An 11,856-nucleotide genomic window follows, 5' to 3' on the forward strand; every position below is an offset into this window, starting at 1 on the left:
TGTTTGGTAGCAGACAAAACGTCAGCTAACTCCTATCTGACAACATAAACAGTGGCCTACGATTAAATGCAGCAAAAATGAGGACTGGTAATTATAATAATGTGTTGTTACTGAGTGGTAGAAGTTAAGAAATGTGCCACATATCCTGGTTTAAGCCAGGTACTTCAACCACTACAGCAATCACCCACTCTGGAAGGGAGCGCATTAAGCCTGATTTTTGGTCCTGCGTTAAATCAACGACGTCGCTACGTCGTAGGGTACGTGGCTACGCAGAAGGCTCGCCGTAGCCCCCGGCGTAGCCTGACGTGCACCTCCCCAAAAATGTAACTACATGTCCATGCGACGCAGACCCAGCGCAGACCGAGAGGGCTGTGATTGGTTTGCTTGGTAGCAACGCATTTCCGGTTCCGTATTTCCAGATTGCGCCATCCCCGCCATCTTTAAACATCTTCTGTTGCGATGGAGATGTTGCAGTATTAAGGCCCATTTATGCTCAACGTTCAATACTTCAGCACCCCCAAAAATCGGCTAGAAACGCCTATGCCTGTGTGTGTGGCGGAACTCCGCCGTGCGCGAGGAGAGGAGAATTGTTAACGCGTGACCACATAGAGACAGAAATGACACGATGGCATAACACCATAAATAGAATATTGTTATGTGATTATATGAAGCGTCTGTCGCGCAAAATAATATGACTTTAGTTTATGAAGAGGTAAGACAGAGCCCTCTCCTCTTATATGCTGTGCCGCTCTGTGCCGTCAGACACGCACACACAGTGCACCATGAGCACAAGTGCTTCACTTGTGCCATGTAACCAATCAATGGGGGCTGTGGGCAGGACATTGTTACACAGCGTGTGCCTGTGACTTCAGGCAGAGAGACCGCTGCATCAGAGCCGAAGGAGCACGTTTTAAAATACATTTATTTTATCAATTAGTTATTAACTTTTACTATTTTTAGCAACTTGCCCGATTGCGCAAGTGAGTTGTTAGTTTACATGCCCGACCTTGAGTTTTACTTGCCCCGGGCAATCGGGCAATCATTATTGTCAAGCCCTGCCTGTGATAGCTTTTTCAAAGCATCAAAATTCTTCATCATAATATTATAGACCACTGTGCAGTGTTGTAATGTTGGACAAACTTTCAGTCTCATGGATATGTTACTCTAAGTGGACTCCCTGGATCATATTTCACTGTCCTGCTGGTAACTGGAAAAAACACACCCACTACCCAACCCTTGTGCATTTTTTTCACGCAGAGATGTTTGTGGTCTAAACACCATCTAAGTGAGTAAGAATATAATGCTGGGTTGGGACTGCATGATATTTTTGCCTATTATGATTGTCATTGTCATATTAGGAAATTGCAGTCATACCCAGCTCCACCTGAGAGACATGGCAGACTACTGTACACATTGTTTCCCAACCGAGTTGAAGCTTGCAGTCTTTCACAACATGTGTGATGTCATTGTGAAGGAGCTGCTAGGTACTGACTTCAAGAAAAAAAATGTCAACAGTGATGGGATGCTGGCTCTCTTGTGTTTGGGACACCCTAAAAATAGAAAGATTAGATTACTGATCTTTGCTCTGTTTCACAGTTCCAACTGCAGCACCAGCAACACCTTTGTCTTTCACTTCTCTCTTTTACTTTGCCATGATTACAGTTCCTATTGGTCAAAATCCCGGCCTTACCTACTCATCATATTTTGATACTTAGGCATCCTTTTGCCTTGTATCTTGACACAGGGGGTTGGCAGGTAGGTTTAGGCAACATGACGAATTGGTTAGGGTTAGGAAAAGATTGTGGTTCATGTTAGTCACATCAATCAACTCACATGACTAACAACTGACTGATGACACGTGTGACTGATGACTGCTGTGACAAAATAACTCAATGTTGACTTCACGCAGGACACAAGCACCAGTCTCCTGGGACAAAGTCCTGTGTTTGTTGGACCCACCCACCTCCATTCCCACTCACCCATAAGCAGACTTTTGCACTCTTTATACCATATCAGTTGCCCTAAGCATTTAATTATGATGCCGATGGGTTTACATAGGAGTTGGTCGAGTGCCCTTTGAGTCTCATACAGACGCTAAAGGGTGCATTGTATGTCTGTATCTAAAGCCGAGGGCCATGACTCTAATAGCAGTATTCAACCTCCTGGGAGCGAGACCAGGCTGGGGAGCAGGCCATGGAAGGCAAAAAAAAAAAAAAAAAAATAGAAAAGAGAAAACTATGTTTAACATTCTAGTCTTTCTGTCACGATGTCTTGAGGTGTCCTAGACGCGACATCGGTTGTTGTCTACTGTGACACACTAACCAGGATAAAACAATTGATTGAAATGATCGACACCCACTGAGCCAACACTCTACTACAGCCATGTTGCGCTTTTATTGGTGCATAATATGTATGCATTTATTTGTGTGTGTATGTGTGTACAAATTCATAGAGATGTATATATGTATATGCAGTGGTCGAATTGTTAATTTTTAACAAGGGGGATGCAATGTAGCTTTGATTTTTTTGAGTGCACACATAATCAAATATGACAGCACAGATGTGCAAAATTAATCAAGATAAAGAAAAATGGCATGACCTATACCTGCTGCCTTTAAAAAACATAAATAATGCAGTGGTATTGCTATTGTAGTACAGACAAAAAACATTTTAGAGTATTCATAAGAGTAGTTCTGAACTAGCTGTGAAAATTAATCTTAGAGTCACTCTTATCCTATAGACATTTCCTTAGCCAGTTATAATTTCTCCTAATCTGTGAATCTTTGGCCTTATAATTGGTGCTGCTGTCAGGTCCCTGTCCTGATACCTGCCTGGTTTCTCCCTGTCCCTCTTCTGTCTATTGCAATGACATAGATAATAAATGTGCAAAGCAAAATTTATAAATACACAGTCACTTTTGTGCTCTAGATATTTTCTCTCAGCCAGTTATAATCTCTCCTTACCTATAAGGACCTTGCATGATCATCCTTGCCGGCCTCTGGTCCACTGTCTCCTCCCTGACCCTGCTCCTTCTATTGTGGCAATAAAGATTTAAAAAATATTTGCAAAGCAATAGTGAGCACAAGTTCTTATTAAGGAGGAGTGGATTTTTTCCTAAAATGAAACTAGCTAGCAAGCGATTTAACATAGGTAACAATAACATTAGTATTCTTGTGAACTAGCTTAACTTGATATATTGGCATCTATTAATTAGTCATCATTTAGCTAACATCTCTAAATGTTAGCTATGCTGAACATATTGATAACAACATGACAGCGTGTGTCTGCCACCTGGCGCTGCCTACACATGGTGCATTTAAAGACAGCTCGGAAAAACACGTTACCACATGTTAAAAATGAACTGAACAGTTGTAACGGCTGTAAAAAGTGCGGGGGACGGAGGGCACAGATACGGGAAGTGTGGGGGACAAGTCTCCTGTGTCCCTCTCTCAAATTATGTCTGTGCCTGCACACACAGATTCTAGATTAACAAGGGGGATGCTTTTTGGTCAATTTTCTAACAAAGGGGATGGCATCCCCCCTCATTTCGACCACTGTGTATATGTATAAATGAGTGTATATACATGTATGTATATGTTTGCATGTATGTGTATGTATTTGTTGTATAGGTTATCATCCATTCCAATTATTGTTATTTTGTTTTGTTTTTATCTTGTGTTTGTTTTACATGTTTGAAATCAATCAATATCGTGCAGTCTGAACCAGACATATCTATGTGTACCTTTGAGGAATTAAATATTACCTATGGGCCAGGATTTTGTCTCTTTTTCATGTAAATGCCAGAAATGCAATTAACTATCTGGGTTAGGTGGGAGTTTAAAACAGCACAAAGGAACTTTTTGTTATGTATTTTTCATGCCTTTATTACTATCTGTAGAGAGATGACAGGAAATGAGGGATGACAGGAAATGAGGGCAAAGAGAGAGATGCAACAAAGGTCCCCTACTGGAGTCCAACTGGGTACTTTACAGCACATGGTTGGCATCTTAACTAAAAAGCCACGGGGACAGCCCATAAGGAGGGTCTTATTTCATTTGTTTTGCACTGTCTTGCCAGACATAGCTAGGTTGTGTTTTTGTGAGCTCCTAAATGTTATTCAAATAAATCACAGTCTGCGTGTGAGAATGGTGTCAAAGAATGCACATGACTCTTTCATCTTTCAAAGATTGCCTCACTAGTTGCCAAAATCATCCATGTGCCCCTAGTCGGCCATTGACTGCACAGATTGTTGCTTTTATTAAAAATATGAATCATCTTAGATATGGAGAGTGATTCATTAGCATTCCTTCATTCATTCATTCCTGAGTCCTATAAGGAAGCGTCACCATGCAGTATAAGACAAGAACCAAACAAGAGTGTGAGGCCTGGCAGAGAGTGCTGCACTCAGCAGAAATCATCTCTGGGGGTGCTCTCCTCAATCTGGAGGAAGTGTACAACGGGAGGTGCAGGAGGGTCATTAAAGATCCCATCCCAATCCAACAACAGTCTCTTCCAACTGCTGCAGTCAGGCAAACGCCTCCACAGCCATAAGGCCAACATGGAGAAGCTCACAAGGAGCTGCTTTTCTTCAGGCCGTGAGTATCATTAGTATGAATGCTACCAAGGGCCTGCATGCTGAGTATGACAAGAATTACACAGCAGTGATGAATAACCCTCTAAGAGAACAGCAAGTGTGTGACCTATATACTGTATGCATGAATTTACAAATATAGTGCATCCCACCTGTATACAGGATACCATGAAGCAGATGGCATTGTATGCATTAATGTTACAAAGGCATAGCAGCAGGGGATAACATAAGTAATTAACCCTGGTGGGTGAGATCCAACAAAAACTGCACTCCACTCAATCCTCTTTTACAAAATGGGAGGTTCCCACCCTTAATGTTTATGAGGACATTCACAATAAATTCATGTCAGCTAGATTTAATACAGCATTGGAGACTGGCACTTTACACTTCAAATAAAACAACTGGGTAGCTCCACATCCCTGAGGCTGTGAGAGAAAACACCCTGTAAGCTGTCTCTCATTTTACCCTCTTTAAACTTCACATTAAACTGACCACCTTGTTTGACTGCGCTACACAGCTGAAGCTAGACAGGGCATGTTAATCTGTGACACTGTGCCTTTTGTAAGTGTGATACATATTTAAAAAAAAAAAAAAATGGCATCATTATGTACAACTTACATGGCAAGGTTCATATTTGGAAGCTGTTTGAGAAACCACCTATTTCATTAACTGCACAATGATTTAATGTGTGTGTGTCTCATAGCTAACTTACATTTTCTGGCATAAAACCTCCAAACCTAAATGCTACTCCCCATTTTGCCTCAACGCATCTACAAACTCATTTGAGCATGAAAGCTCTGTGATCAGCTACAACTAATTATGCTTTAGTTTTACATGCTACAACTCAACATAGTCTCTGCTGCAAGCATTATGCCAAGGAGCAAATGATCTGTCTGGGACACATGATTTAGTTTTGATGCTGATGGTACAATCTACCACCAATGTGATGTATTCCTTTAATGCATGAGGCCAAAAAACTCTGGCTTACCCTCTTCACATTGGTGTCCTGTGTATCCCGGCACACACTGGCAGCTAAAGGAGCCCCACTCTCCGTGACAGCGACCCCGGTAGCCGCAGGACGGGTAACCCATGTTGACACAGCTGCTGTCGGTGGTCAGGCAGCCTGGAGAGCTGGACTGCGAGTCAGCGGGGGAGCCCAAATCATACAGCTGAATGAAGGAGATAGAGGAGATGGAGAGGTAGTAAATGTAGAGAGGATGAGAGGAGAGGAAAGGAATGATGAGAGGTGGAAGAAGGAGAGATGGGTAAACCAGAAGGGAACAGACGGAAGATGAACAGAGAGGAGAAAGAGGAGGGAAAGATGTAAAAGAACAGCATTAAAAAGAGAAGTAAAAGCAAAGTTGAGATGAGACGATAGGAAGCAGGGAGAGTTGCCAATAAACGGTTTGTAACAAACAAACAGGAGAGAAAAAAGCAAAGTGACAGTAGAGATAGGGGATTGGGGAAGACACAGGACAGACAGGTAGGGGGTAAGTAGCCAGAGGGGGAGTCAGAGTTTGAAAAGAAGAAAATAAAGTCAAACAGAGTGTGAAAAAAAAAAAAAAAAAAAAAAATCAGGAAGACAACTTTCAAACATGTTGAAGGACATGAGCTCAGGGTACACTGTGGCCTTCTATACTTTTTCTCTCTCTCTCTCTATACCCTCTCTGACTCTCTCTTCCCACAGCGATGAAACCAAACACTGGACAAATCTTCTAACGGACAAACAGCATGGCCAACTGCATAGAAAGCTGAAAGGACGGGGGGACCTTGAAAGCCTAAATTTGTGTCCCTCACAAAACCACGCCATAAAAGACATTAATATGTTCAATCTCCTCTCTACCGAACCAAACTTTATGAGTTCTACTGGTGCTGCAGCGAGGACGTAGGAATGCAAAGGGTCGTAAAAACTGACAGTGAGTCATGCTGCCAGGGAGTTTCTGATTGGCTCTGACCTCCAACAAAGAGGCATTGTACTGGCTGCTGACCTATAAAGCCACAACTCCTCTGTTTGATTTGGATCGATCGTGTTGATTGCTAGGAACTGAAACACAGGCACTAGCAATCAATAACTGAGAGACACATCAGGGATCACATGTCTGCAATTGATTTAAGTGCACATATGTGTCACTGTGGTGTGTATCTGTGTGTCTGAGCAAAAAAATTAACCAATATACGAGTTGAATACAAAAAAACCACCTGCTTCTGCTTAAATTACAAATTTTGGCTTCGGCCAAGGAGACTGTCACACTGTCACACAGGGACACTGTAGGATTCCCTATTTGCCAAGATAAATTTCAGGTGTTGGGTATGAAAATGTGTCAGCCCACAGGAAGATCTACACCAAAATACAAGGTATACAGCTGTGAGTGTGCTGTGCAGTGAGTGAGGTGATATGATGGAGAGCGACATGCAGAACACAAGTTTAATGCCAGACTGAAAGAGCACAATATTTGTATGTCAGATTAACACAGTTTTGGAAATACACATGAATGACAAATTACATGAAATCCTAACATACAGTAAGGTGCCTTAGCAAGGTGCTGGGCTACCGTGAGGCGCCAGGAAAGGCTCAGTTCTACTTAACATATACTACATGGCAGAGACAGTTTGGAAACACCCCAACTTTACACCAAAATGTAATGGATGAACCTTTCATTCCAAAACCATAACAGCTGCCACTCTTCTGGGAAGCTTTCCACAAGATTTTGGAAGCTGCCTTCAGTGATTTGTTCCCACATGGGCATTAGTGAGGCTGGACACCGATGCTGGCCGATAAGGCCTGGCAAGCAGTCAGTCCAGTTCATCCTAAAGGTGTTGGATGGGACTGAGTTCAGGACTCAGTGCAAGACAAGTGTCTCCACACAAAACTACAGTTTTTATTGGACCTGGCTTTGTGCACAGCAGCATTCCCATGTAGAGACTAGCAAAGGGACTTGTTGGAAGAATAATATGTCTTAACCATTATCGAGTGCTGTGGCATTAAGATTCCCCTTATATGGATATAAAGCTGGTTGATGTGGTGACACCTGCAGTTACTGGTAGTTACCCTGAGTAAAGGCTCATTTATACTCCCGTTACATACACAAATAGATCTGTTCATTCCAAATGCTGAGACCGTCACTGTCGCTGTACATTTGTTTTTCCTTTTTGTTGACACAGATACAGCCACTAGATGGAACTAGAGGGCAGAGTCAACATTTCTGAGAAAAACAAACACAGACTGTGAAGGAGATTGTAACAGTGTATCTTTTAACGGAGGAGTAAATGGCGATGGTCTGTGAGGCAATTAAATACATGGCGAGATATGGACGGAGAATCGTTTTCACTAAATTACTGATTTGTTCAGTTCCACCATTTTTAAAACGTCTTTGTTGTGTCCTACTGTTAAAATATACACTGCCCCCAAAATTTCAGTTGGTACTGCTCTCTTTCATCCAAAAGCTTTCAGAAAATGCAAACGCATACAGATAAATTTACAACATTCCAACGGATCTAATTAGATGAAAATCACCCCATTTATTCAGGTTTTGGCCTGAAAGGTATTTTTCTGGAACTGCTTCTCATGTGTGTCTTCCAAATTAATTAAATAGTATACACTGCAACATCTATGCCATGATTGTAATGAAAAACATATGAGCAGCTGTAACATTTATTCTAGCAGAATGATAATACCTGTTTTCAAGATTGACCCAGAATGTCCCACAATGTCTGTTACAAGTCAAACTTTTTGCTTAGCAACATTACAAATCCAACTTCAATTTAAAGCTACTAGCATTCAAAATGCCATTAACCCAACCCCTGTAATGGCAAACCTCCACACTTAAAAATGGAGTGACAGTTTTGTCAAAACAACCCAAAAACTTAAAGCAGTAATGTTAGACTGAGAGCTGAAGGGAGAAAGACGAGCAGAATAATGACAGGACGAGGATGGAGAATGGCCAATGACAGCCAGAGGGAAGACACCCAACTCCAGAATAGAAATATAATTATAAAATCAAAAAAAAAAAAATCTCCTCCTGTCTCTTTTCCTGGACACAGCTTCGTGGTCGCCCCTGCTTTCAGCACAGTCTAGTTTACTTTCGTCGTCATCCACACATACCACACTTTTCCCATATGGCCATGCATCACACTTCAATAGGTTTAATGAAGGTGACATGGTCCTGACATGCTGTATCTCTTTCTGGCTCCAAAACAGAAACATAGTAATGCAGAAAATACAGACACAGATGCCCACAGGACATACAGTACAGACATAATCACAGTAGACACAGCCAGGTACCTACAGTAATCAAAGGATCAAGTAATGTAATAATATAATATAGAAAAAGAGACATACAAGTAACATCACAGAAAAACATCGGGACATGTACAAAGAAACAGACACATGCAGAGTATGCAGTTACAACAAGTGCGTCGATCAGTGCCAACTACCTTGACAATATCACAGACACACACACCTCAAGGGAAACAGATAAAAATGTCACACATTAGCACATGCTGTGATGATAAGAACAACAACACTAAATGAAAAAAATAAGAGACAAAAAAAAGGAAAAATCATACAATGCCTGAACATGTCCATCAACATTATTAATCATCAGTACGCCTACTGTTGCTTGCTCTGTGGAGATTTATTATCCTCATGTCCGCCCACACGCATCATGCAGATTTCTCTCATTAGTACATAGTGTTTGTGCAGCCTCCCGCTACGACTCCAGCTAAGGTACACCACACCAGCTACAAGCCTTTAGCAATGCGGTAGGAGAAGTGTATATCCTTTCATATCCCCACTCTTGAGATTCAACATCTTAATAGAGCTTCAAAGGTCTACTGAATGGATACAGTAGACAGTTCTGGGTTCAAACCTGGCAGCTGACTTAAGCCCATCTGTGCAGCGTTTCCTCTCTGTGCCTGTGTGGGTTTTCTCCAGGTGCTCTGGTTTTGTCCAAAGACATGCAGGTTAATTGGTCAATTGCCAGTAGGTGTGAATGTCAAGGTGAATGATTGTCTGTCTCTATATGTCAGCCCTGTGATTGATTGGCGACTTGTCCAGGATGTTTCCCGCCTCTTGCCCAGTGCCAGCCGGGATCAGCTAACAGCCTCCCCTGACCCTCTGAAGGTTAAGTGGGTATAGCTCATGGTTGGAATGGATGGACGGATGGATACACATAAACTGTGTTTATGGAGGTAACAAGACAGCACTTCTAACAACCGTACTGAGCAACATAAGAGGCCCCCGTGGCTCCTCGCACCTAACCAGACTACAAGACAAAAGTGGTCTGAACTAACCGACTGGCCAAGTGACTAATACAATCTCACATGTACATATTCACAAACTTGCCACCCTGATGGCTCCTTATAGCACGAGTGGGCAACCACAAAAGAGGAAAAAAGAAAAAACAAGACCTTGTGGTCAAATTCATACACAGTACAAAAACAAACCTTATCATAAACAAAAAGAGCATTTCATGAAATAGCTGACAATGACAAGAACTCCCACACACTGTCTTGCTTACTGCTGAAATATTTACTTGATAATAATGTGTTCGTCTGTCTGACCTTCATCAGGCATATGAAGCAGCACAACACTTCCATATACTGAATACATACACACAGAAGCTGCCTTTATCATCCAATCATCCAATTAACAGACTACAGAGATTAGTGTGACTGATGATCACTTTAAACTTACTCAAAGCATCACCAGTTCAAACAAGTCCAGAGGGAAAGTAAAAATGGACCTCCCCTTTGGACTTGTTTATTGAATTTAGTATGATTGTTAAAACTGTAAGATGCATTATATATACACCAGTTTGTCTTCTCTTAAATTTGCCTGTGTTTTCAAGTTTTTGGACCTGTAAGGTTATATAAAAGTTACTTCAGATTTATTTCATTATATTGAGTGATTGTATTGTATCTTGCTCATCTTTTCAATGCTATTTTCTTACTGGTAATGCATAAATGCTTAAGTAAGTTCAAGGTGATCGTCAGTCTAAGCGATACCTCCCTTGATTGGATAATTGGATAATTGGATTATTAAGGCAGTTACTATGTGTGTGTGTGTGTGTGTGTGTGTGTGTGTGTGTGTGTGTGTGTACAGCGTATTGAAGTGCTGTGATGCTGCCAGTATGACTAATGAAGGTCGGACAGACTGAAACACTGTAATCAAATAAATATTATAGCAGTAAGGGAGACAGTGTACGTGAGTTCTTCTCATCATTTTCAAGGATTCTGTTTGTGCTGATACTGACCTCATTTATTGGAATAGGTACTGGTCAGAAGGGTTTGGTGGTGAAATTGATATCAGGAGAAAAAAGTACATTTGATGAATTTCTACTTACAGGGGCAGTTGTGAGACTCAGCTCTAAATTAATACCTGCTCAGCTGCAATAAAAATGCATATCAGGGCTGATGATACTTTTATAGACCATGCAATTATCTGAGATCCTCCACTTGAACATTTGAAAAAGTAGCTTCACTGAAAGAGTCCAGCAAGACAGCAGGATCCGCTCCTTCGGTACCACAAGTTACTCTTTCTTCTTATCCAATTTTGTGTCAGTGTTCAGTGCTGCTGCAAGCACTACTATAGCAAAAAGAACCTGTCAAATCCTCTGTTGCCTCCCATGAAAGTGTCATAAAAGATGAGAATTCCTGCTCTCCTCCCACTCACCTCCGTTGCATAGAGAATGCAAAAATGCCATGATCAGTTTCCAAGCATATCTGAATGCAGAGCACATTTTATACCAGGTGTAAATTAAGTCTAAATCACAATGTTAACAACAGATGCAAGCAAAAAAGAGAGTGAGACATTATGAATAGCAACGAGTAATGGAGGAAATAGTGCTTCTTAAAGAGTGGTAGGTATCCGTTTCCTTTAACATAAGCTTTTCATTTCTTCTTTTCTCGGTCATCCTTCCATGTGATTTTTGATTATCAGGAAACTGACATCTTACCCTGTCTGCATCACTTGGAATAGAGTCTTAAAAGACACTGGAGTTTTTGTATAAATACCAGTTATGTCAGGCAAGATTTGATAGTTTTGGTCTGGTAGAGGCACTTAGTCACAGTTTTATTTGAAGCCAAGCCAAAATTTTAGGCTTTAGAAGGCAGCAGGCTCACAAAAGGCTATCATACCTGAGGCCAGTGTTCATACAGAAATTATTTAGGTTTTGTTGGGGTTGGGCTCCAATTGTCATGGTTGAACATGGAGTCCTTGACTTTTTAACTCCAACAGAGCAGTAGAAGGTTACTTGAAAGTCCTG

At 41.4% G+C, this 11,856-nt stretch overlaps 1 protein-coding gene across 1 annotated transcript in view; it reads right to left on the reverse strand.

The window, feature by feature from the left end:
* The window catches only part of si:ch211-186j3.6 (neural-cadherin), a 434,762-nt gene that overhangs the window by 82,067 nt on the left and 340,839 nt on the right, over positions 1-11,856 (reverse strand). Inside the window, exon 33 of the mRNA XM_049561145.1 lies at positions 5,580-5,760. Coding sequence (XP_049417102.1) covers positions 5,580-5,760 — 181 coding nt within the window. The remainder of the gene's footprint in view (positions 1-5,579; positions 5,761-11,856) is intronic.

The sequence above is a fragment of the Epinephelus fuscoguttatus genome, linkage group LG2 (genome assembly GCF_011397635.1).
Source record: "Epinephelus fuscoguttatus linkage group LG2, E.fuscoguttatus.final_Chr_v1".
Lineage (NCBI taxonomy): Eukaryota > Metazoa > Chordata > Actinopteri > Perciformes > Serranidae > Epinephelus > Epinephelus fuscoguttatus.